This window comes from Malassezia sympodialis, genomic scaffold (genome assembly GCF_000349305.1).
Source record: "Malassezia sympodialis ATCC 42132 genomic scaffold, msy_sf_1, whole genome shotgun sequence".
Classification (NCBI taxonomy): domain Eukaryota; kingdom Fungi; phylum Basidiomycota; class Malasseziomycetes; order Malasseziales; family Malasseziaceae; genus Malassezia; species Malassezia sympodialis.
Genome location: NW_017387799.1, coordinates 2,864 through 27,780, shown reverse-complemented (window position 1 = coordinate 27,780; position 24,917 = coordinate 2,864). Strand labels below are relative to the sequence as shown.

Sequence of the window (24,917 nt, the reverse complement as noted above, 5' to 3'; positions counted from 1 at the left end):
TTCCAAACACATGCAGTCGCCCATTGCCAACGAGACCATACTACGGGTCAGCGCATCGTACGCACATTAGCCGCACTGGCTACGGCCAGCTTATCGGGGAAGAAAGGCGACCAAGCGACATTGTACCCGGCATGGCCGGGGGTCGGATAGCGCCGTGCGGTCTGGGGCCCCCCCGGTCTGTGCATGTCGACAAAGGACCGGCCGTGGCACCTCCACCCACCGTGTCTCGCGGGTGGGGTCGCCCGTTCGATTCTTAGTGTATCTTCGATAGCGTTACGACTGCCGAGACTAAGCCGGTTAGGTCTTTTTTCTTGGCTGCTAGCACGCGCACACACCGGCCTACTGAGCCAATGAGAGTGGGCCTATGAAGGCGCGCACGCGACAATTCGTGTCGTGGCACACGGACAGAAATATTTTTATTTTACAGAGGCGCACATGGTATGCACGTAGTTTGATGCGGAGGTCTCGCAGAATGTTTTGACCACCCGATTTATCCAGTGAACGTTTCTTGTTCGCACACGTGCTACCCTATGGCAAATCACATGCGACTCAAATCCAAAATTGCCAAACTTGGAGTCCCAACTTAAAATTGCACATCCTTTTTGTCTAGGACGCAGCTGCAACGTGCGCACTGATATACTTCCAACTAGGTCCTGAATAGATGTTGTGACACGATATTCGCCAGCGTTTGGCTGCGCTTCTCCCCCTTGCGGAGTGCAACTGTCCCTGAAATCTACGTTGGGAAGCAAATGCATGCGTTAGCGGCGACCTACTAAAGCAGCGCCTCCCCGTCGGTCGGTATTCTCTTACCGGTCGCTCTCTTTGCTTTGTTTCCTGGTCGCTGTCGTCCTCAGCAAGTTTTGAGATGTCGACTGCCAATCAAGAATTCGCTGACCAGTACATCAACCACAGCTCGGAGCCTCTGGGTCTCCATCAGGCTCAGGCCGTGGATGCCGCGACTGCCCAGGAGCAGCCCGAGGCGTTCCCTACCGAGAACACCATGACAGATGCGTCCCGCTACGCTCCCGAGTCGGCCGCCTACCTGGATGAGAAGCCCATGAACGGTGGTGCTTCTGCTGGTCTCTCGCCTGAGGCCGAGAATGCCTTCCACGAGATCCTTTACCCTTCGGACTCATACAATGCGAACGGCGTCTACTGGGCCGACATGCCTCTGCGTGAGCGCTTGAGCTTTGTGAACAACCAGAGCAACGCCGAGGCCCGCCGCGAGCTTGGCCTGATCTGGAGCATGATGAAGAGAGACCCCCTTAGCGTCGTCAAGGCATACTACAACCGTTACATCATCAATGGTCTTGGTATGTTCGTTGAGGGTTACACGCTGTTCTCGGTCGGTAACCTGAAGCCCCTCTTCCAGAACACCGACCACTCTGTGGCTCCCAACAAGGGTAACCACACGAGCGCTTTCTATCTCTGCTGGAAGACGAACGAGATCTGCAACAAGGATTGGATGCGTGCTATTGATTACCTTGAGATTGTCGGTATTATTGCCGGTCAGATTCTTGTCGGTATTGAGGGTGACTGGGTCGGCCGTAAATTCGGTATGGTCCAGGACGCTCTTATTATGACGCTTGGCTCGGTTATGCTTACGGCCATGTGGGGTGACACGATGAACGGTTGGGTGATTTGCTATGCTTGGTCCCTCTTCATTTACGGTCTTGGTGTTGGTGGCGAGTACCCTATGACCTCGACCCGTGCGATGGAGGTTCAGGCCAGCCGTTACACGACTTCATCCGACGACCGTATGCACCGTGGCCGCAACGTACTTCTCGCCTTCTTGATGCAAGGTTGGGGTCAGTTCTTTAACCAGGTGATCCTGATTCTCCTGGTGCTGATCTTCAACAATACCCTGAGGACGCCGATCAAGCCTACTGCGACGCAGTACTCGTTCCGTCTCTCGTTCGCCTTCATTGCCGCTGTGACGCTGTATCTGGCCTATTACCGTTACTACAAGCTGTCGTACCACAGCGATGATGCGCTTCGTGACGCCAAGGACCGTCTGAACACGTCAGGTTACGATGCGAAGTCGCTGAAGCTCGCCATGAGCCACTACTGGCACCGCCTGATTGCTACTACCGTCGGTTGGTTCTGCAACGACTTCTTCTTCTACGGTAACAAGATTTTCTCGGGTGTTTTCATCAAGCTGATCACGGGTGCAAACAGTACTTTCGGCACTGGCTGGCTGTACAACCTGATCAACGTTGGTGTCCAGATTCCTGGTTACTACATGGCTGCGCTGCTTGTGGACCACAAGTTCTACGGTCGTAAGTGGATGCAGATGATTTCATTCGCCGCTACTTTCGCTCTTTTCTGTGGTGCTGCGTTCTCCTACGACACGCTGGTTTCGTCCCAGGGCAACCTCAAGGCCTTCCAGTTCATCTTCTTCTTCTCTTCGTTCTGGAACCAGTTCGGTTACAACTCGACCACCTTCTTGGTTGCTGCCGAGGTGTTCCCCGCTTCGATTCGTGCCACCTGCCACGGTATTGGTGCCGCGTGCGGTAAGCTCGGTGCTCTGGCCCCTACCATCATCTACAACTATGTTGACTCGAACAAGACCAAGTTCTACATTGTCACCTGGTTCGGTCTCGCTGGTCTGATTGTGACCTTGATCTTCCTGCCCGACACTACTGGTCTCGATCTGCGTGAGCAAGAGCGCTACTGGGAGCATGTCATGACTGGCAGCGCGCAAGACTACCACGGTGTGGCTGTCCACCCTCGCCACCTGTCGCTTTTCGAGCGGTTCGTGCTTAAGCGTCATCTGCCCTACAACCCGCAGCTTGACGCTCAGCAGAAGACGGACGAGTTCCGTCAGGTGTACCAGAGCAGCGTGGGTCTTGTCGGTGCCAATGAGCACGACCTTACTGTCGAGCAGCGCGACTTCCTGAGCAGTGAGTTTGCCAACAAGTTTGTGACGAAGGGCGCTGCCGCACAACCTTCGAACGAGGTCTTCAGCTCGAAGCTGGAGTCGCTCGAGAAGCAACTGTAAAAATTTCCCGGTAATATGATAGAGTCTGCATGTTGACAGTCGCTGGACGTTGTCGGTGACTATGTTAGGTTACAAGTAATAGGTCTACGGTTTTTTTTTCTCGTAATGCTAGTGGGGGAATTTCTGGAGTAGATCTGCACGTGGCATGCATGCGCCTGCCTACCGGCGCCGGTCCTACCGCTGCCACGATGGGAGCACCTGTGGGGAGGTCGCGCGAACGACCCATGGAGCTGGCCGAAGAGCAGTACCAAGCGCCTTTCACGGACAGGCTTTCGCGGACAAACAGCGATGCCCAAGTCTCTGTGACATCATCGTCTGTATCGTCGTCGTTCTTTGACGAGCATGAGCGGCGCGATGCCGAGGCGTATCTGCACGAGGCAGCTCAAGAGGGCGATGTTGACAACGCGCCAGTGCGCACGCGCAGGCGCCGAGACAGTCAGGTTGGCAGCTACGACGATACCAACACGATTTTTGATGGCCCGTCAGCAGAGTTTGTGCCCAGCTCGGTCAGTAGCATGCACCATTACATGGCGCGGCCCAGCTTCCCGTCGTACTCGCGCAGCAAGCGGCGACAATCGCTATCGCGAACATCTCGGAGCCGTCTTCCTGGGAGCTCCGTTCACTCCTATGGTCGTTCGTCGCGCAACCCGTCGCCGTCGAGCGCTCATACCCACGAGTCTGGCCGATCGCCACCGTCCAGCGTAATCAGCTATCGGAAGCGCACATATCCCCGGGCCATGGTACGCCCACATGACCAGGCAGGACAAGATGGACATCCCGCTTCGTCGTCGCTGATCGGTTCTCTCTTCTCTGGATTTCGAGGCGAGGCCGGCGACGAGGCAGACGAGCCACTGCGGCTGTCGAACGGCGATGATGATCGTCATAGCTGGACCGAGGATGCCTCAGATCTGCTTGATGAGAGCGCGGTGGACGACGATATGGAAGATGCTCTGCTGGATGATGCGAGTGACCGTTCGAGCCGGAGTAGTGTGCCGCGTGGCTCGCCGACGCACCACTTTGTCCCCAACTTTTTCGATGTTGATCCTTTCCCTGAAGAGCGTGTCGACGGACAAGAGGAGAGCACGGCGCCTCCATTTGATGATCCGGCCATGCCGCCCAAACCTGTGCACCTGCGCGATTACCCGGGTCTGACGGAGAGCCTGCTCGAAGACAACGCAGACACTCCCCGTGGTCTCCTTGGGGCGGCAGAGGAGCCGCCCAGGTACAGTGTGTGGCTTGACAAGACGTGTCGGAGCAAGCAGCAGATCTATCTGATCGATGAGGACACGCTCATTCGCGTGTCGGGCTACAAAACGCGCCCGGGCCGTTATATCGCATTCATCGTGGCCTGCGTTCTCACATTGGGGCTGGTCGGCCTGCTCTCGTTGTGGTTCCCGCGGTGGCGCATGCGCTACATATGGGAGGCCTCTGATTTTGCCGACGCCGAGTTCGTCATGGTCGAGAATCAGTATGGTGATTTATCGCAAGAGTCATTCATTAGCGTGCCCTTTGCGCGCCCCCTTAGCTCAGTGTTTCCGCCTAGTTCGTGCGATCCGCCGTGCACACACGCACAGGCCCAGGCGATGATGCATGGCGAGGTCAGCAATGAGCCCGCAGCGCAGGAGGCTGAAACGCTGGTGGACTTGATCCTATTCGAGTACAGGTACCAGCGTTTCCTGCTACACCCTCCGAGTGGACGCTTCCGCACGATCCAGGACTGGCGCGACACAGCGTGGACTTCGACACATACAATGCGCCAAGGCATCATGAGCGACCTGGAGCGGGAGCGCCAGGTGTTCTTCGGTCCGAACGTGATTGAAATTGCCGGCAAGTCAACAGCTGAGCTGCTTGTGGGCGAAGTCCTGCACCCTTTCTACATGTTTCAGCTTGTATCCATTGTGTTATGGAGCTTGGACGACTATTTCTACTATGCGTTTTGCATTGCGGCCATGTCCGTGGGCAGCATCTTGTCGACCCTTGTCGAGACGAAAAAGACGATTGCGCGCATGCGCGAAATGAACCGCTTTGTGTGCGCGGTGCGTGTGCTGCGTGACGGCGCTTGGGTATGGGCCGACAGCAGTGAGCTCGTGCCTGGCGACGTGTATGATGCCTCAGACGCTGGCCTTTCGGTCCTGCCTGCCGACAGTGTGCTGCTATCGGGCGATGCCATTGTCAACGAGAGTATGCTTACGGGCGAGAGCGTTCCGATCAGCAAGCAGCCGCTGGACGACCGGGTCGTGCAGACGCTGAAGACGACGCACTCGGACCTCGCCACGCATCTAGCCAAGCACTTTCTCTTTGCGGGAACCAAGGTGGTCCGCATCCGTCCTGTGCTGGGTGGGAATGGTACGGACGAGGCGGTCGCCAAGGCTATGGTTGTCCGCACTGGGTTTAATACGACCAAGGGCTCGCTGGTGCGTGGTATGCTGTTCCCCAAGCCGATGGGCTTCAAGTTCTACCGCGATTCGTTCCGGTTCATTGGGTTCCTCGGGTGCATTGCACTGGTTGGCCTGTGTTTCAACACGGTCAAGTTCGTCCAGCTCGGCATTGCCTGGAGCACACTCATCATCCGCGTCCTCGATTTGGTGACGGTAGTGGTGCCGCCAGCACTCCCTGCCACAATGAGTATTGGTACAGCCTTTGCCATTGCGCGGCTGCGCCAGCGGGGCGTCTTTTGCATTTCGCCAACCCGCGTGAATATGGGCGGCAAAGTGAATGTCGTGTGCTTCGACAAGACAGGGACCCTCACCGAGGATGGACTCGATGTGCTAGGTGCGCGCACTGTGGACCCTACGACCGGCCAATTTAGCGAGCTGCACCAGACGGTCGACGAGATTCCTACGACGGAGCAGGGTCCACTGCCACTACTACATGCGCTAACGACGTGCCACAACCTCAAGGTCGTTGACGGCGAGGTCATTGGCGATCCTCTGGACGTGAAGATGTTCGAGTACACGCACTGGCACATCGATGAGGGCGAGGGATTGGACGCAGTGCATGCATTACATGGCAGGGAGCGTCCGCCGGCGCTGGTGCAGACGGTCGTGCGCCCCCCCGGCGGGCCCGCTTTTGATGCAGCGCAGGCATACGACGAGGCGCCCCACTTCCTCGAGTTGGGCGTCATCCGCACATTCGAGTTTGTCTCGGCACTTCGGCGCATGAGTGTCATTGTCAAGCAGCTGCACTCGTCGTCGATGGAGATCTTTGTCAAGGGTGCGCCCGAAGCACTGGTCGACATCTGCGACAGGTCCTCGCTGCCAGCCGACTTTGATGACCTCCTATCGTATTACACCCAGCACGGCTATCGCGTCATTGCCTGTGCCGGCAAGAGCCTTACAGGCCTGGGCTGGGTCGAGGCACAGCGCATGACTCGTGCGGAGGCGGAGAGCGACCTGCAGTTCCTTGGCTTGATTGTGTTTGAGAACAAACTCAAGGCGGGCTCGGCGCCGGCGATTTCCACGCTGCGCCATGCGCACATTGGATGCAAGATGGTCACGGGCGACAATCCGCGCACGGCCGTAAGTGTGGCGCGTGAGTGCGGGATCCTTGGCCCGTCCACGACCGTGTTTCTACCCACTTTTGCCCATGGCTCACCCGAGCAGCCGAACGATGTGGTGCTTGACTGGACCAGCACGGATGACGAGGGTATAAAGCTTCATCCTGATACGCTCAAGCCCCTGGATCGAGACCCCATGCAAGTCGACCTGCTTGACTACGAGCTGGCGGTCACCGGCGACGTGTTCCGCTGGATGACCGATTATGCACCGATTGAGCTTGTGCGGCGCATGCTTATCAAAGGCACCATCTTCGCGCGCATGTCGCCAGACGAGAAGCACGACCTGGTCAACCGGCTGCAGGAGCTCGGATACACGGTCGGTATGTGCGGAGACGGTGCCAACGACTGCGGCGCGCTGAAGGCAGCCGATATGGGTATTTCCCTGTCCGAGGCCGAGGCATCTGTTGCCGCGCCATTTACCTCGACACGCCCCGACATTTCGTGTGTGATTGAGGTCATCAAGGAGGGCCGCGCGGCGCTGGTCACGAGCTTCAGTTGCTTCAAGTACATGGCGCTGTACAGTCTTATCCAGTTCACCAGCATCACGATCCTGTACAATCTGGCAAGCTCGTTGGGCGACTTCCAGTTCCTCTACATCGACCTGTTCATGATCCTGCCAGTGGCCGTGGCCATGGCGCGCACGCGGCCGTACCCGACGCTGCACACCAAGCGGCCAACAGCGAACCTCGTGTCGAAGAAAGTGCTGCTCTCCATGCTTGGCCAAGTGATTATTTGCTCACTGTTCCAGGCCCTGACCTTTTGGCTCACGCGGCGTCAGCCATGGTACGAGCCGCCGTCGGTGAATCCGGATGAGCTGAATGTGGTCAGTGCAGAGAACTCGGCGTTATTCCTCGTATCATCGTTCCAGTACCTGACGGTGGCTGCCGTCTTCAGTGTGGGGCCGCCGTTCCGCCAGCCCATGTATACCAATCCGATGCTCGTGGGCTCACTCACGGTCCTCAGCCTGTTCTCGCTCTTTTTCCTGTTTGTGCGCTCAGGCTTCTTCTTCGAGCTGATGGGTCTCGTTCACTTCCCCGCCATTTTCCACTGGCAGCTGCTAGCGCTGGTCGTACTCAACACGGCGGCTTGCTTCCTATTTGAGTCGTACCTTACGTCGCCCACGCTGCAACTCATCAAGTGGCTCCAGCGCATCCACCGCGGGAAGCGCCACGACAAACTACGCAAGCCCCACCAAAAGACGTACAAGGCCGTGCTGCTGTCCATGAATGACCCTGCTGTGGCCTAAGGCTACGATTCTCCTATCCGTCGCCGCTTCTCCTCTGGCTCGTCGCCGGTCGAATGGCTGGAGGCATGCCGCCATGCCGCCCATTGCGACAGCTCAGCCACATGTGTCTGCAATGTCGCCGACAGCTCGGCCAAGGTCTTGCGCGCGGGATGCGTATCTTCCGTATCGTCTGTCACCAGCGGACGCAGCGGGGGGAAAACCTGGTGCACCTCGAGCTCACCAATCGATGGGCGAGAGCGCACGCGGCGCAGCGAGCGGTGCGCTGGCACCTGTTCCACGTCGAGGATCTTGCGCAAGCGCACAACGGCCTCGTTAAGTGTGATCATCGCATCTAGGGCCAATTGCTTGAGTGCCAGCGTCGTCTCTAGCAAGGCTGCATTCCGCTTCTCGGCCTCCTTTCGCTGTGACTCCTCCATAGACATCGACTCTGATTCACTTGCACGCGCCACAAAGGCCGGGCTCGCAATGCGAATGTCCGGGACCAGCGCCTTGAGCTGGGACTGTGTGACGGTAGCCAGGCGCTCCTTGAGTCGCTCTGAGCGTCGTTCCGTTGCCGCACGGTGTTGCACCGCCGCAACCTTGACCTGGTTCAACTGCCGCGACGTGCGCTGCAGCTGCTCATGTGTCGCACGGTGCTGTCGTTGCTCGTTCACGAGCGATGATTGTGCCTGTCTGTTTATCAGCTGAGTGACACGTACTGTAGCTGCGATTGCAAGGTGTGCAGCTTGGTTTCCGCATGCACTGAGCCTTTCTCGCCCTGTTTCATCGATCGCTCGTACTGCTCGAGCTTGTGCTCCAAGGTGCGGTGCCGCGCCAACAGTTGCTCCCGCACGAGCACTTCCTCCTCGCGCTCCGACAGAAGGCTGCGCAAGACGTGCGTAAGCGTTTGCTTTTTCTTCTCACTTAGCCCTTCGAGTGAGATTCTCTCCTTCGTGTAAGCACGCGCATGAATCTTGTCGCAGATCTCCTCGAGCCCCCACGGCTCGTCACTGGTGACCATGCGGAGGAAGGACGCGCCGCGCCGCGCCGCGCTCCATTCGCACGCCATAGGAGCTATAGAAACAAATCCTCTATGCTTTCGCAGTTTTGCCCGTATGGCGCAGTGGTTAACGCATCCCACTTGTACCTCCACTACGTAATGGGAAGATCCCTCGTTCGACTCGGGGTGCGGGCATACTTTTTGCCTATCGCGGAGCCGTTCCCTCGTTCGGCGCCTGGAACCTGCGGTTAGCGCGGCTTGGCCTACCCATAGTAGAGTGCTGTTCCATGCGGTACCTGCCATCTAGCTGGTCAGCGGTTTACACGTACAAGCCTGTGCTGGCATCCCACTGGGGCCCCCGTTGTTCCCGCGCCCAGAGTAACAAGCTATTCCATTTTGCCGTATCTTGCTCGGCATACGAATATGGACCAGGTGCGCTAGACGTAGCTAGCGCGCTGTCTTCATGATTTGTCTGTGGTCTCTCGGCTTGTGTGTCAGGGCCGGCACCTTGACTCGGGCCTGGAGTATCGGATGCCTTCGGCGCCTGCGCCACCGGCACCTCTTCCAACTCAGACTTTACCGGTTCCTGTGGTATTACACGCACAGGGGGATGCCATTCAACCTCAGGCATGGACAAGCAAGCTGCAGGTGCTCGCCAAGCGGGGTCAGAGCCCTGACGCGGCTGTCACGTGCAATACTCCACGCGCGTCGAGCGCGTGTGGTTTGTTGTGAACATCGTCCGTCCGTGCCTGGCTCGGCGTAGGATCATGGACTTTCCCCTGGATCTCTCGTCCCGAATAGAGCATAGAATTGATCACGAGCTATTCTATGACGACTCTGATCAGTTATCTCTGCCGGGGATGAGCCCTCATGCCTCGATGACACAGTCCATTTCTGAAACGACGGGCTTGCCGAGCCCCTCGGATGCAACCGAGCGAACCACACGCCCAGCGCCGCCTGCGGCACCCCGTCCTCCTGAAATGTCGGAAGCATTGAACGCACAGCTTCTAGATACATCGGCCTCCGTGTCCTTGCCGTTGCCCGCCGCCAACACGTCGGACTTAGCTTCGAGTGTGTCTGGCACGCCGGAACTCTCCACGGATAAGAGCGAGGACGGCCAATTTCTAACGCAAGGTGCTTCTGATGCTGGCACGTTTGTATCGCGCGCATCCCTTGACACTGTATGTATTTGTTCGCTCACCTCAGGAACTGGATCATTCGTCGGTATCGATCACCGAGTCCCCATCGACTTCGCGTGCGCGGAGCTCGTCGCCCGTTGCGGCGCACACAAAAAGCCTACCCCCACCTGATTCTCTGGCATCGGCTACCGCCAACGACCGCAGTGCGCGCCTGCCAACGTCGCCCCCTCGCCGCTCCCCCCCTTCATCCCGTATGCCGGCCACTACGCCTCTGCATCCGCCAGCGCCAGGTCGCATGTCATTCGCTGCAGCTCCCGTGCGGGCACCCTCTTCGTCCATGTCGGACTCTAGGCGCTCGAAATCGTCTGAGAGAATTGACACGCCCTCCTTGGACCTGTCGGGTGTGTCAACACAGGCCGATAACAACCACGGCCCAACCATGCCTCCGTCGTCGCTGAACGCATCACGCGCCTCCATGAAAGAGGCGGAAATTTCTACGAACCCGCTTCTTGCGCCGCCCGAGTCGGACGCGTCTGCGTCCGGTACGCATGCGCACGTTGATCCCCATCGGCTCGTTCTATACCAGCACAAGGTGAACGTGCGACTGACGCAGGAGAATGAAATGCTAAAGGCGCAATGTGAGGCGCTTATGCAGGTCATTGAGCGGCACAATATGCCTCTCGACGATCGAGATGCCTCGTCCTCTGCGGCATCAAGAGGTCTCGAGAAGTCCGCAGAGATACAGGCGCTCCAAAGCCGCATTGTCAGCCTGGAAACGTTAGTCTCAGAACAGCGTGCCCAGCTAGAGCAAACCCCGGAGGCATCCACCACGGAGCCCATCGAACCCAGCGTGCTGAGCCGTACCACTGATACCCTGCAGACCCAGCACGAGCAGCTCCTATCCCGTGTGAAGAAAGCCGTCGCTCGGGGCGACGAGGCGACCTTGGCTGGCCTCGTGGAGCCACTGCGGGCGGCGCTGAACCAGGCGCACGGCGTAATCAACTCGATGCGTGACTTGGCTACGAACCACCCTGTATCGCCGCCGTCGCGATGCCGTGAATCGGTGTCCAGCGAGAGGTCATGGCGTCACTCGACACCGAGTCACGGTCAGGCCATCGATGCTTTGCGGCAGTCAGTGGCCTCGCTGTCGATGGATGGCGGCTCGCGTATCGCCACTGATATGGAGGCGCTGCAGCAGACGGTGCGCACCCTCACGGCCGAGCTGCACTCGGCGCGCACGCAACTCGACACGGCGCTGAGCAAGACGACTGACGCGAATGCGAGCAAGTTGCGTATTGAAGCGCGACTCGCGGCCACGGCCGAGGAGCTCGCCCAGGCACGCAGTCATCTGGCTGACCGCTCCGCCCAGCTGCATGGACTACGTGAGCAGCGCGGCGACACTACTGCGACGCGCGCCGAGCTTCAGCGCCTGGAGCGCGAGTTGGTCCATGCGCGCGAACAGGTGACGGCCGCAGAGGCGCAGCACGAGCAGACGCAACAGCAGCAGGTGCTATTGGAGGAGCAGCTACGCCTTGCGGACGAGCGGGCGCATCGCGCCCTTCGGGACGCAGACGCAGCGCGGCGCGCGCAGTCGGAGTGTGAGGCGCACATTGACGAGCAGTTATCGCAACTTGCATCGCTGCGGCATGTGCTGGCCGACCAGGAGACGGAGCTCGGCCAGCTGCGCGGCGATAAGGACCACCTCTGGATGGAGCGGCGCCAGATCATGGAGCAGCTCGGTGTGTTTGAGCAGCACCTGCGGGACGTGCGCAGTGAAACTGACCAGTATGGCTCGGATCTGCGCAAACTGCAGCAGGAAAAGCAGGCGATGCTCGCTGAGGCGGCACAGTGGCGCGAGAGGGAGAGCCAGACTGGCGACCGCATCCGCGAGCAGGTTGCGCTCGCCCTACGCGATCTGGCGCCGCGCCTCCGCGCGCTGGAGGACGAGGCATTTCGCAGCGAGGAACACCGCCGCGCTCTGGCGTTCCAGAAGTTGTACCTCGCGCGTACCTTGCGCCACCAAGAGTGGCTATTTGAGCGCTTGCGTACCGAGCTGGCGGCACTCGCACCGGTACTGCGCCCGTATGGCGGGGGCCCGGAGGCGCCGCGCCGTGTGCGCCGCTGGCGCGTCGTGCTCCGGGCCGTACAGTTTGCGGTGCGTGTGCAGATAGTCCATCCCCTGTATGTAAAGTAGTGCTAGCCTTCTGCCCATGCAATATGTACAAAGCCCAAGGCCGTACCGCTGGCCAGAAGGAGCGCCCGCCCCGCATTGGGGCTCCATGCGACGCTCGTTACGGCGACTTGGGGGTCCCATCGGTCTATTACCACGGGCGGCCCATTTTTGCGCGTCGCCGCACGGGGCAGCACTCCCTCGGGGTAAAATCCCTGGTGCCACACGAATCCACTGTCCGTGCGCGCGAGGCGGAAGAGCTTGTGCATGAAGCGTGAACCTTCTTCGGCGGTTTTCCGCTTCGCCATAGCCAACACACTCGTCAGCTTGACACTGCCCTCTGCCGAGCCTGTCGCGAGGAATGGGTGGCATGCCGAGGCAGCCATGCACAAGACGCGCGCATGGTGGAAGCCCAGCGCATGGTGCCGGCCCATGTCATGCGTGCGCAGCGATACGGTGCCAAACTGGTGATCGCCAAGATCTACGGCCCAGCTGCCGCTCCACGGGAGCCAGGTCGCTGCATACCGTGGCTCGCGCGAGTGCGTATGCCGCAGCGGGGCCTCCATGTCGGCCACGTCGGTGATATACTCGCAGCCGTCCCAGCCGACTGAGAAGAGGAGATGGGGCCGAGCATCTGGCTGTGGCTCGCCGTCCATAGAGATGGGCGGCAGCATCTGCCAGCTCAGGGCGCTGACCGTCGTATCATGCACGGGCGCCACGCACGCAGGCGTCTCAGAGACGTCCAAGTCCCACACAGCGATGGTTCCATTCGTGCAACCGACAGCGAGACGCGCATCGCCGCCCCAAGCAAGGCTGTAGCATGCCGTGCCTGGGACACGCAACACACGCTCCGCGACGAGACGCTGGACGCCCTCGCTCCGCAACGGCACCTCCAGCAGGTGCACAGTGCCGTCGCTCCATGCCACAGCGGCAATTCCGAGGGTGCCAGGCGGGGGTGGCGCGGGTCGCCACGCCACTTGGAGCGGCGCACCCGCGTCACACACCCACCGGCCCAGGCATTGCACGTGCGCCGTCGCCGGGTCCCACTCCCAGCACTGAAGCTGTCCGTCGTCGGCGCAAGAGGGGTCGGCAACGCGCGCGCTCGGCTCGCGGTGGTGCGAGCATGCCACAAGGAGGTACTCACCTGTGGTTAGCGATGACACATACCGTCCTGCGCCTCGGTCTGGGGGGCCCACGCCAGATCGTATATGTGGCCGCCTGCGTCGAACATGTGGCACGGGTGCGTTGCACTGGCCGAGTCGGCTGCGGTTAGGTTGGTGCACATACGCAGAGTCATGCTGGTATAGGGCGGCAGCGCGATCTGCACGGACGCACTGGCCGCATGGAACATTATGGGCACCGAGGCGCTGGGCTCACAAGGGGTGGCGGCCACTGCCGCCGTCGGGGCAGACCACGCGGTAGGCGGAGGGCGCCATGCGACATCAATCAGCTGCGTCCGATGTGGCAACTGCGACTGTGTTGCGTACGCCTTGAGCGTCGGCAGAACAGTAGAGTCGTCCGCGTCACATGGCGCGTCGGTCGAGGCAGGCCCTGACTGGGGCCATGGCGTCGCTCGGATGCGCGCAGCGAGGATCCCATGCTGGCGGAGAAGAGTGGATGTATCGCCGCCCTGCCGCGCTTTTCCTCGCACACGCCGTGGCGCGTCCTCGTAGGGCTCCTCACTCGCCTCTCGTTTGACCCGGCCCATGCGACAAGGTGCACGTGGTAAGGGGTCAGCCGCGGACGCGCGCGGTTGCGACGCGTGTCCTCCACTCGTCCGCCGTGCGCTAGGGGGTCTCTATATTTACCAGTATAGCATAGCAGGACTATGAGGTCTGTAAGGATAGCTAGGGGCACATCGTAGCTCAAAGCATTGCATAGGCAGCTTCTCATGTCGAGGCGGGACGGCATGATACACGTGCGCTGCCACGAGAACCTTGCTCCCTCCCACCATGTTGTGGCTTGCTGTCCCTGTGTTGTTCTTCGCTCTTGTGCATGCCTCCAAGCTTGTTCACAAGGCACCGACGGCGACTTTGTCCTATGCGCCGTTTGGAGGGAAGAATGCAAGCATCCTGCGCTCCCCAGCGGACTGGAACCGGAACACGTACCCCTTGTTTATGCACTCGCACAACGACTATGAGCGGCCCGTGCCGGTGTTCGAGGCGCTCGCATATGGTGCGTTGAGCGTCGAGTCGGACGTATGGCTCAACCCAAAGGTATGTAACGCCCGCTGATCGTAGGACATGCAGCTCTACGTGGGCCACGATCCGTTCTCGCTGACGGCGGAGCGCACCTTCCATGCCCTCACAGTGCAGCCACTCGTGGAGGCGATCGAACAGGCCAACACGGCGAATGCCAAGTACGCGAACAACTCGCAGTCTTCGCTGTTTGGTGATCTGCAAGCGTCCGTGTCTACGAGTAGCAGCCCTTGGTGGAACGGCTACTTTTCGCTCGGTGTAGGCAACACGCAGCCGCTCCAATTGCTGGTTGATGTGAAGAACGATGCGAACCGCTCGTGGCCGCTCATCGTCAAGGCGCTCGATCCACTGCGGAAGCGCGGCTTCCTCACCCGCTACGAGCATGGCAAGGTCATCCCCGGTCCAGTGATTGTGATCGGGACGGGGGGTACACCGGTCGACCAGCTGGCTCCAAAGGGCGAACGTGACGTGTTCCTAGACTGCGAGTTGATGCAGCTAAGCAAACCCATGCCCAAGATTCATGGCAGGCAGTACGAGTGGAACAACACGCTCTGTGCAATTGCATCAACAGACTTTGCTGATGTAACTTCCAATTACATGGGTATTCATGAGCCATCGGAGCAGGTGAAGCAGAACCTGACGGGCTTGATTCACGAGGCCCACCAACGCGGCATTAAGACACGCTTTTATGACACACCTGCGTGGCCCATCTACGCCCGCGACCGCGTGAACCGCATGCTCCTAGAACTCGGCAGTGACTGGATCAATGCGGATGATCTCGAGAGTGTGGCTCGCGAGTTTTAGTGGCGTCTGAGAGATCGAGGTGTCCATATCAGTTCATTTTCACATCGCCTGACTTGGGCATCGATAATAGAGGGCGACATAGAAACACGCGAGCTGATTGGATCCAAATGCAGCCATGTGGAGCACAATCCCCTGGGCAACTTGGCAGCAGTGACCGCATTATCCATCCGATCTTGCGGTGCTGGGATATCAGATACCGGGCGAGATGGGATCATGACCAAATTGGAGGAATCTACCGTAAAGTATAAAAACTCGTGGTAGGAAAAATTGTCCTCCAAAATGAAGTTCCCTGTACTCTCTTCGCTGGTTGTAGTGGCTTTCACGCAAGAGGCCTTGGCCGGTTGGATCACATTTCAAAACGAGAACAAGATACAGGAGGGGTTGCCTTGTATTGGTTCACTCTATGGGAATGACAATTATCTAATTTCGCGCTTTGACTGTGGGGCCACTGACTGGAATGCATCGATGTGCGGTATCCATTGCTTCCCCTTCTCGGCTACCACCTGTGTTGGTCGAGTTCCTATTGAGCAAGGTGGCGAGGGAAACGGTCTGTGGTACCAGCCGCACGGTGTGCCCACCGCATGCTCGTTCCTTGGCGCGATCAAAGTCGAGGGCAAGTTCGACAAGGCTGGACCGAACGTCACATCTTGTGGCTACGTAGACTGGCCGCAGGAGCGCGGCTGGGGAACGGTGTTCGATCGTCCACCGTTCGATGTCAAGACAGATGGGTGTTGGGATGTACCCAAGCAACCAGACGCCAAGTATCCGAAGCACTATGGTCATTTCTATGATGGCGCGCGCCCGTTGAACAAGACGTGGTGCGACTTGGGAGTGTCCATGTCGTGCGGAAAAAATGAAGATCCAAAGTGCGAATATTCTTTTGACAACGATATTCGTATTAACTGTACAAAGACGGACATGCCAAGTACTTCGAAGAATGGAACTGCATAGTGTGTATGGTGTTAGCTAGTTTTATGCACGTGTGTCGGGGTTGATCTAGATGGAGCCCCCCCCCCCCCCTCCTTTTATCAAAATGGACAGACTAGTAAAGAACAGTCCTTCCTTGGGTGGACAACGTCTAAATACTGACAATTTCACCAAAGGGATTTCATACCCGAAACAAGACTCTTTGCTGTACTATTAGTAGCCATGGAAGCAGTGGAGATGAAGAGGTGGGACGCGCTTGAACCATCATCGTCGAGTTCGTCCCCCTATCTCAGGCCTGAGGGGGGCACGTACAAGGAATTTTCTTGGCGGAGGTATGAAGAGGCACGTGGTCGGCAGTAAACAGCAACTTAGGAAGGCAGAAACTTAATTCGGCTGTGAGATGACGCACTTTATTTTCCGTATTTATTATGTCAGAAAATACATAGCGGCCCGTGTTGTTGTCTTAGTGCGTTTCTCTATAATGGCTGAGAGTGGTGCGCAAGAGGCCACCTCGAATCCTGATTATGGAATTCCGGACCCCAAGCTTTACGCTTCGGAGCCATCGAATAAGTATGAAACAGTGGTACCGGAGCGTGACATCAATCGACCCGGAACGCCGGAAATGGTTTTCTTTTCGGGCGAGCAAAACGAGCACCAGAAAGTGACGTCTGGTTTGCAACGCAAAATGGCCTATAAAAAGTACGGCAAACCCAACATGCTGGAATTGCGTACCAAGTCGGTGGTGAAGGAAGGGCAGGTTGAGCTTACGCGGGAGCTGGCCTTCGACAAAACAGCGTTTAGCTTTCCGGCCTGGAAAAAGTGGACGATTCTCTCAGTTATTGCTATGGTGCAGATTAGCATGAACTTTAATACCTCCATCTATCCGAACGCCACGTCTATGATTCCCGACGATCCTCGCTTCGAAGGTGTGAGTGAACAAGCAGCGCGTGCAAGTCAGATGATTTACCTTGTCGCCTATGCGTTTGGTTCCGAGCTATGGGCCCCTTGGAGTGAGGAACTTGGCCGGTGGCCGATTCTTCAGGCCTCCATGTTTCTGGTTAACATATTCCAGCTGTGGGCCGTCTTTGCCCCGAATTACGAAAACTTACTTGCTGCACGGTTTTTCGGCGGTCTGAGCACCGCCGGTGGTAGTGTGACGTTGGGTGTGGTGGCTGACATGTACGACTCAGACGACCAACAATTTGCCATTGCCTTTGTGGTGTTGTCTTCGGTCATGGGTACATCGGTTGGTCCGTTCATTGGTGGCATCGTGCAACAAGTGATGCCATACAACCCCCTGTATTGGATGTTCTGGTTGATGCTCATTTTTGGTGGTGCGACACAGCTGGTTCATGCACTGCTCGTTCCGGAGACATTGAATACAGTCTTGCTGGATCGGGAGGCTAGGCGGCTTCGCAAGGCAGGTCAAACGCAGTACTACGGTCCCAACGAGCTGCGTCCGAATGGTTTCAGCATGAAACAAATCGGTATTTACTGGTTGCGCCCCTTCTATATGTTTGTGACTGAGCCAATTGTACTGTTTCTGTCAATGCTCAGTGGATTCTCAGATGCCCTGATTTTCATCTTCCAAATGTCATTTGATCTTGTATTTGGACAATGGTTCGGCACCAATCACCTTAAGATCGGACTTACGTTTTTATCGATCAGCATTGGGTACATTGTCTCATACTTCTCCTTTTTCCCTACAATCATGCATCAGCGCCATATGCGGCGTGCAGCACCTGAGAAGGTTACGCCTGAATCTCGATTGTGGTGGCTGCTGTTTCTGGCACCGTTGGAGACTATTGGTTTGTTCGGTTTTGCGTGGACATCGCTTGGTCCCCCCGAAGTCCATTGGATTGCACCTATTATTTTTGCCTTTCTCATCGCTATTGCTAACTACGCCATTTACATGGCTACCATTGATTATATGGTGGAGGCATATGGCATGTACTCGGCTTCTGCGACAGGCGGTAATGCGCTGGCGCGTGATCTGCTCGCCGGTATTTCAGCGATGTTCGCTGTGCCCATGTACGAGGGTATGGGTAAGACAAACTCGTACGAATGGGCTAGTACGCTATTGGGCTTCATTTCGATCCTTGTGATTGTTCCTATTTTCGTATTCTACTATTATGGTGAGGCCATTAGGGGTCGCTCCAAATTCTCCCAAGCTATCAACGAGGGTAAGCGCACTCCAGGCCCGCCCGAACCGCCGGAGGAGGTGGGTGCTGAACAGAGGGATGTGGAAAAGCAACATTAATGCATCATTTTGCACCAGTACTTTCATATCATCATAAGGATTGGCCAACTTGTGGCCTTGTTTCGAAGCGGCGGATTGTAGACCATCCTATCCTAAAGGATCGAAGGAGGGCAATAAGCTACTGATGAATTTGTCCCAGTCATAGTCGTTCAGGTGCAACTGCCCCATAGGATCACAATCCTCTTGAAAAGTGTCCCAAAGATATCCAGGAAGAGGAGTGGAGATGTCATCACTTGCAACTGAGGCGCCAAAGTGATCCCAAAGCGTGACTTCATTGGGTGTCCCCACGTCTTGACCAGAGCGGGGCTCTGTGCTCAAAATTGGATAATGACCAGCGTTATTTTCTTGGTGCTGTGACGACTTTGTGTCCCCCACAAGAGACGAAGGGGGGGGGATCCGATTCCTTGGCTACGAGATGATATAGCAGCTATAGTACCAGTGGTGAATGTAGATGGGGGAAATCCGCGCTTGGGCCACTCAAGTGGAGGCCTCAATCAACAATGGGGCGACAATTGGCTCCTGTCAGGGTCCTCGGCTGAGCCAGCCGCGTGCAGTCAACCCAGGTACCCGGTAAATACCCAGGCCAAAGGGCCCATCGCATCATTCCCCCATGTTGATCCCTTAGGTCCCCTCCCAGGGCTGAGCTCCTGTGTGCCTAATCAGCTCGCTGTTTCCCCAGCGCTTTGGTCAGATCGATTAGGCACTCAGTGCCCGTACAGCCTGGCTCGCCAGCGCAGCAGTTCCACCGACAGCTGCTCTCGCACGCGCATCCTGTCCAGCTCCGTCAGGCTTCTCCCAAACGTATGGAGCGCGTCCCGGAAGCCCTTCGTCTGGACCCCTGATGCAGACAGCCCAATCGCCCGCATGTTTATGCAGAATTGGTACTTGCGTTCCTTCTCACGCCGCCGCTCCCCCAGCGTCTGCGACATCTGTCGCCAAAGCATTGTCCTTCGTGCATCTACTGCACCAGCCATGCCTGTCGACTGGATCATCGCAGCCACTTGTTGGTTCTGCTGTGCGCGTTTCTCGGACGCTTGCCACTCCCATGCATACTCGTGCGGTCGGCCCGTCGGCACCAGTGTTACTTCTTGCCGTCCGTTCCGCTCCTCCTTGGACCCTGTCACCTCTCGGATGAACAGGTCGTAGTGCATCTCGGGCCCAGGGCCCAGGGCCTGCGTGCAGACCTCGCACTAGCAGATCACTCCGCTCTTGCCGGTCCGCCACGATCCGTGCCTCTCTCTCCACCTCGACATGCGCATTCCGCCGCACATGCTCGTACAACACATCTCGAATGCCATCGTGCCGCAGTGTTTCCCCNTATGGGATGGATGCCGTATGTGACGAGGTCGGCTGTTTCGAGTTGGCGGAGGAGATGTGCGTTTCGTCCAGCAAGGCACCGGGACAGGATGAGCCAAGCCAAGTGCTTGGGTAGCTCACACAGTGCAGGCAGGACGCGCTCGATGCGCTCGACCTTGGCCATGCCAAACTCCCATCGGAACGCGGCGCTGCCAAGCGCAGTGCCGAGCAGTTCCGTGCCGGATGTGCGGATGTCGGCCAGCGGCGTGCATGAGCTCTTGTTGACGTTAAGGAGGAGCCCTGGTGCCGCGTGTCTTGCGACCTCGGCCGCGGTGCCAATGGTGTCGATGTCCCTGCCCATCTTGGACAGGATCACAACGTCATCCAAGTACGCCATGACTAGGTGCTCCGGCCCAAGGTGGTCTTGAAGCGCCTCGAGAAAGCCACGCATGCCGAGGGAGAAGAGGATAGGAGCAAGAGGGTCGCCTTGACGCACGCCCTCGCTAGATTGGAAAGCCAGAGCAGGCACTTGCCCACTTGCAGCGCCTACTCGCCTCTTTTGCGCCATGGCCACAAGCGGCGTCGCTTGCTTGTATGCCCACCGCGCCGTACGGTACAGTACCGAGCAGTGAGCCCGGCATGCCTCGGCCATGACTCGCCTCGACACGCAGTTGTTCGCGTTCGAAAAGTCGAGCTTGGTCAGGTGCGTGTACCCGAGCTCTGGCCGTGCCACGGCGTGCTCGACGAGGCGCACAATGGGCTCGACGTCGCCCGCCTGGCCCACGCCAAACTGGCCAGGCCCGAGACTCGACTGGATGTCGGCCTTGAGGTGTTGGACAATGGTCCGCATCAGCAAGCGGTACAGGACCTCGCCGACAGCAATTGGCCGGATACGCCCGTTCGCCTTGAGGAGAGGGGTGATGCGCGCGCCGCATAGGAAACGTTGGTCAGGCCCCGTGTCCTGTGTGATTTCGCGGGCCTTTTGCTGCACATATTCGTGGACCGCATCAGGACCCAGCTGCTTCATCGTGAGCATGTCGCGCCACAGGAGAACCGTCCAGCCAGACGGGCCCGCAGCACTCTCTGTGCTCATGTGCTTGGCCGTGTCGATGATCTGGTCCATGGTGATGCGAATGCGGCGATAACCTGCGTGGCGTGCCGTGCCTGCGAATGGCCTGGGCTCGCCAGCAGGGTGGAGAGAGAGTAGTTCAGCTTGGGTCTGCGCCGTGGCAGGGGCGACCTCGCCTCGCTCGTTGTGGACCAGGCCCTCGAGGATGCGAGTGGCTTCGCGGATGCGTCCCTGGCGGCCGGTGCGCTGGAGGACGTGGGACATGTTGTACGGGACGAGGCGGTGAGACGAGAGGCCTGCTGGTGTCCAAGCCGCCTCGTTCGGGGGGGCGAGCGTTGGCTGGCCAAGGAGGGACCGTTCAATGGGGGCCTGACTTTGGGACCCGTCAAAGGACTCGTCAATGGGCCCGTCAACGGGCCCGTCAACGGGGCCGTCAACGTAGGACTCACCAAGGCTGACCTCCGACTGTGGACCCAAGGAGGCCTCAGCCGAGACGTCCACGATCAACATTTCGTCGTTGGGCCCACCCACTGGACTCGACGCCCTTGGTAGAGGACTCACTGAACACAGATCCAGAGCAGCTAAGCGTGCTTCCGGCGACTGTGCGCGCGGGCTCTCTGCGAGCGGGCTCTCAGAGCGCACGCTTGCCTGTGAGATACTCAGGTCCAGGGCTAGTAGTCCCTCGGACAACGTGGCCTCGTTGGGTGTCCCGTGGGCGGCATGTTCAAAGTCGGGCGTGCTTGCCCTGTCAGTCTCTCCCTCTGTTGAGTCTTCCCTGCCCGACGCCTCGTCCCATCCAAGCTCAGGGGGGTCTGGCAGGTCTGGCAGGTCTGACAGGTCTGACGAGGCATCCAGCTGCGTTGACTCGGTATCTTGCCTGTCAACAAAGGCTTCAGCCTCGGTCTCATCTTGCACGTCCCACCCATTGGAATAGTCGGCCAGGATCGTTTGCACCCCTCGGTCCACCGTCTGCCTGACAAGCGCCTTCCATTGAGGCACTGGATACGCCTCGAGACTCGCAAGCTTGTCGTCACGCTCTTCGTTCGACAGGCGTCCATCCAGCCAGGGAAATACGCCCAGCTTGGGCAGAAGCAGGATCATGAGCTCCACGATAGGTGAGCCATGCTGCACTTGGTACGCACACAGGCCGTCCAGTGCCTTGCGCATCGACCGCTGCCACTTGCCAGGCAGTGGTGTATATACGCTGCGGGATGTGACGACCTGGAGGTAGATGGCCAAGAGGCCGTCTGGCGTGTCGAGACCATGGTGCTGGAGGTCGATGAGGACGCTTTCGATGTGCTCGTGGGCAATCTCGCGGTGGGTGGTGAGGGCGCCGAATGTATGGACGCGATCGACCAGGGAAGGGGGGATGCCTCGTGGGAAGCATGCGCGTTCCTCTGGAGTCGAGTCGCGGCTAGCTTGGCCGGTGATAGGAGCTTGTGCCCCCTCCTGTTGAGAGCTAGCCTGTTGAGAGCTAGCCTGTTGGGGGGGCGGCTCGGGGGACGAGGAAAGAGAGGTGAGTGAAGAGAGGTCACTGGATTGGAGGCGGTTCTCGAAGGAGCCCTCGGCATTGTCATCTGAACGGCTCTCAGTCGGGCCTTCAGAGCTGCCTTCAGAGGGGGAATCACCCTCGAGTCTGAGGCCTGCAAGGCTGCCGTTCCCCGCTCTACGACGAGGCCGAAGGAAGTAGCGTCGACTGCCTTGTGTGGACGACTGAGGAGCGAGAGCAAGGTCCACTTGCTGTGATTCCGGCTGTGGTTCCAGCTGTGGTTCCAGCTGTGGTTCCAGCTGTGGTTCCACTTGCTGTAGCTCCTCTTGCTGTAGCTCCTCTTGCTCCTCTTCTTGCTGCGGCTCCACTTGTCCGGCCTCCTCTTGCTGCGGCTCTACTGGCTGCAGTTGTTCCTGTAGCTGCACTTGCTGCACCATTGGAATTTGCCCAGCCCCTTGCATGGCAGACCCTTCCCGTGCCTGGGTTCCCAGCTGGGCCAGCTCGGCCCCAGGCTGGGGCCGGCCCTCATTTGGACACCGCAGCGACGGGGGACCACACACTGGCCTAAGCAAGGGCCTCGGTGATGCCACCGCTCGAGGCAGGCGTGACCTGCTCTCGAAGCCAGCGCCAGGCAGTGTCCATGGCTCCCTGTCCTGTCCCATCCGTCCAGGCTTTGGGCACGTATCCGGCGTGACAACCTGGCCGTTGAGGCGCACCTGTCGTGGGCCGTACCAATGACGTTCCAACGCTGCCTGGCGGTTTGGACCCCTTCGGACAAGGTCACCACACGCACAGTTCAGAAAGCCATGCTCTGTGGCCCACCCTGGAGGCAAGCGCTGCCTGATGCCCCCACTCCGCTGGCCATGGCGACGATTGTAGTGCTGAGCATAGTTAGAAGAGAGTATGCCACATATAGGGCACTCGATAGCAGGGTGACATTGGGGGGGACATTCCCTAGGAAGGAGTCCCCACGTCATGCCTAGCAGAGCGAACCGAGCTTGATTGAGGAGTGGGACAGTCATGGCTGCCCTGTCTTGCCCAGGCTGCCCTAATGACCCTGCATGCCTTGCCCAAATTTCCTTTTTCCAGAGTGGCCCAAGCGCGCCCAAGTGACCCCCCACTCTGGATGGGACCTAATTGGAATTTTTTTTACCGGTAAGCCTGACTGAGAATGACGGTGGTCAAAGGAGGACGATTAAAGGCAAAGAGGGGACGGAAAGAGAGCAATAGAGCGGGGATGTGGTATCAGTAGACGATTGATGGGTACAGAGTCCAAAAAAGAGCGCCTACCGAGCCAACACAAGGCCCAAGTAGGCCCCCTATATGACGCAGCCAAAGGGACTGAATGCGGGGTAAACGAACGAAAGTGGAGGAATTAACTTGCTACGAAACGGACCTGGCTTTAGGAGGAGGCCGACCGCTACTTCGAAAAATGAGCGAACCGAGCGGAGAGACTCCGACAGACTATATTCAGAGCACCAAAACCAACGACAACAAAGAGAGCGAGCGGATACGAAGTGGACTTGTGCCGATTTGCTCAGCCCAACATCTGGTCCACCTACTAGGAAGATTCGCTTAGTCATCGCGCCGTTAGCAGGACTGTTGGGAGACATTTGGTTACCCCCCTCAAATACGATGAAGGAGAGGTGCTAGGAGACAGAGAAAAGGATGGATTACCTTCCAATAGCATTCTGAACTACATGGCATCCCAAAACGAGGAGAAAGAAGAGTATTTGAAGGAAAAGTACGGGTGTGCTGAGAGAAGAGGGGAGGTAAGAGCTTACATAAGATNTGAGCAAAGGAATGAAGAAATGAAGCAAGTGAGGAGAAATGATGAGAAATAGGGAATGGTAGGGAAGGGGAATGGAGAGTATTATGTAGGAGAAGAAGCAAAGAAAGGAGGAGAAATGAGAGGTAAAGGAGAGAAGAGAGAGGGAGATAAGGGAGAAAGAATAGGAGGATGACGATGAGGATAAGGTAGAAAAAATTAGAGGAAGAGAGAAGGGGACATGGGTGAGAGAGGACGAGTAGAAAGGGGACGGAAGAGGGGAAGAAGAAGGGCGATAAAAGAGGAGGATAAAAAGGATATTAGGAGGAGAAAACTGAGAAGAGAGTGTTTTCAAGCTAGGAGACTGACATGGAGGAAAAAGAAAGAAGGAAAGGGAATGAAATGGGAGGGAACAAGAGGGTAGTTTAGAGGGCAGACTGAGGGAAGGAAAGAAAGGGAAAAGACCTTGCGAGCGGGCCCCGAAAGACCTCCACGTGCCTCCACAGAGCAACACCTCCGACACACCTCCATTGCACATCCAAAATTCCACGACAACGACTCCACGACGACATGACAAATTCTCCACATTGGCTCCACATCGACTCCTTTGCTTGATTTACCTCCACTCACCCTATCTTCCTATCTCCACCTCCACCAACTCATTCATTTGAAGATTCTGCAAGATTGACGCAGACGCACATGGGGTGCATGATGTTGCAGGTAAACAAGGGGTCACATGAGTCATTCGTGTAAGCACATGAGAAACCAAACAAAAAGTGGAATTGAGACACAGGAGACTTGAATAGCAACAAATCCTTTAGAGTAAGTGCCCTCCACATGGTGAACACGTATTCCAAGAAACGACGTAAACCATCCAACACCAACGAAACACACACAAACTAACAAAACTAACACAACTTGACAAAGCATACACAACTCAACAAATCCAAATTAACTTAAGAGATTCATTTAACTCCCGGCGATTCATTTAAGTCAACTGTTAAGTGTTAATGTT

At 57.7% G+C, this 24,917-nt stretch overlaps 5 protein-coding genes and 1 pseudogene across 6 annotated transcripts; 4 read left to right on the top strand and 2 right to left on the bottom strand.

Moving 5' to 3' along the window:
* Window positions 1-865: 865 nt before the first annotated feature.
* Window positions 866-3,001, top strand: MSY001_0006 (uncharacterized protein; the record flags this gene model as incomplete). The annotated part of the gene is made up of 1 exon (XM_018885871.1): window positions 866-3,001. One exon carries the CDS (start codon window positions 866-868, stop codon window positions 2,999-3,001), a length of 2,136 nt encoding a protein of 711 aa, XP_018738657.1.
* Window positions 3,002-3,738: 737 nt separating this feature from the next.
* MSY001_0005 lies at window positions 3,739-7,803 on the top strand (annotated as a pseudogene). Its single transcript is given in 2 exon segments — window positions 3,739-4,223; window positions 4,230-7,803. Coding segments are annotated over 2 exon segments (4,059 nt in total).
* Window positions 7,804-7,805: 2 nt separating this feature from the next.
* MSY001_0004 (uncharacterized protein) lies at window positions 7,806-8,803 on the bottom strand (the record flags this gene model as incomplete). The annotated part of the gene is made up of 2 exons (XM_018885760.1): window positions 7,806-8,475; window positions 8,583-8,803. The coding sequence occupies 2 exons, from the start codon at window positions 8,801-8,803 to the stop codon at window positions 7,806-7,808; spliced, it is 891 nt and encodes a 296-aa protein (XP_018738656.1).
* Window positions 8,804-9,313: 510 nt separating this feature from the next.
* MSY001_0003 (uncharacterized protein) lies at window positions 9,314-12,115 on the top strand (the record flags this gene model as incomplete). The annotated part of the gene is made up of 3 exons (XM_018885330.1): window positions 9,314-9,446; window positions 9,584-9,939; window positions 9,989-12,115. 3 exons carry the CDS (start codon window positions 9,314-9,316, stop codon window positions 12,113-12,115), a joined length of 2,616 nt encoding a protein of 871 aa, XP_018738655.1.
* Window positions 12,116-12,117: 2 nt separating this feature from the next.
* MSY001_0002 (uncharacterized protein) lies at window positions 12,118-13,799 on the bottom strand (the record flags this gene model as incomplete). The annotated part of the gene is made up of 2 exons (XM_018884219.1): window positions 12,118-13,235; window positions 13,259-13,799. 2 exons carry the CDS (start codon window positions 13,797-13,799, stop codon window positions 12,118-12,120), a joined length of 1,659 nt encoding a protein of 552 aa, XP_018738654.1.
* Window positions 13,800-16,501: 2,702 nt separating this feature from the next.
* Window positions 16,502-18,280, top strand: MSY001_0001 (uncharacterized protein; the record flags this gene model as incomplete). The annotated part of the gene is made up of 1 exon (XM_018883108.1): window positions 16,502-18,280. One exon carries the CDS (start codon window positions 16,502-16,504, stop codon window positions 18,278-18,280), a length of 1,779 nt encoding a protein of 592 aa, XP_018738653.1.
* Between the last annotated feature and the right edge of the window lie 6,637 nt (window positions 18,281-24,917).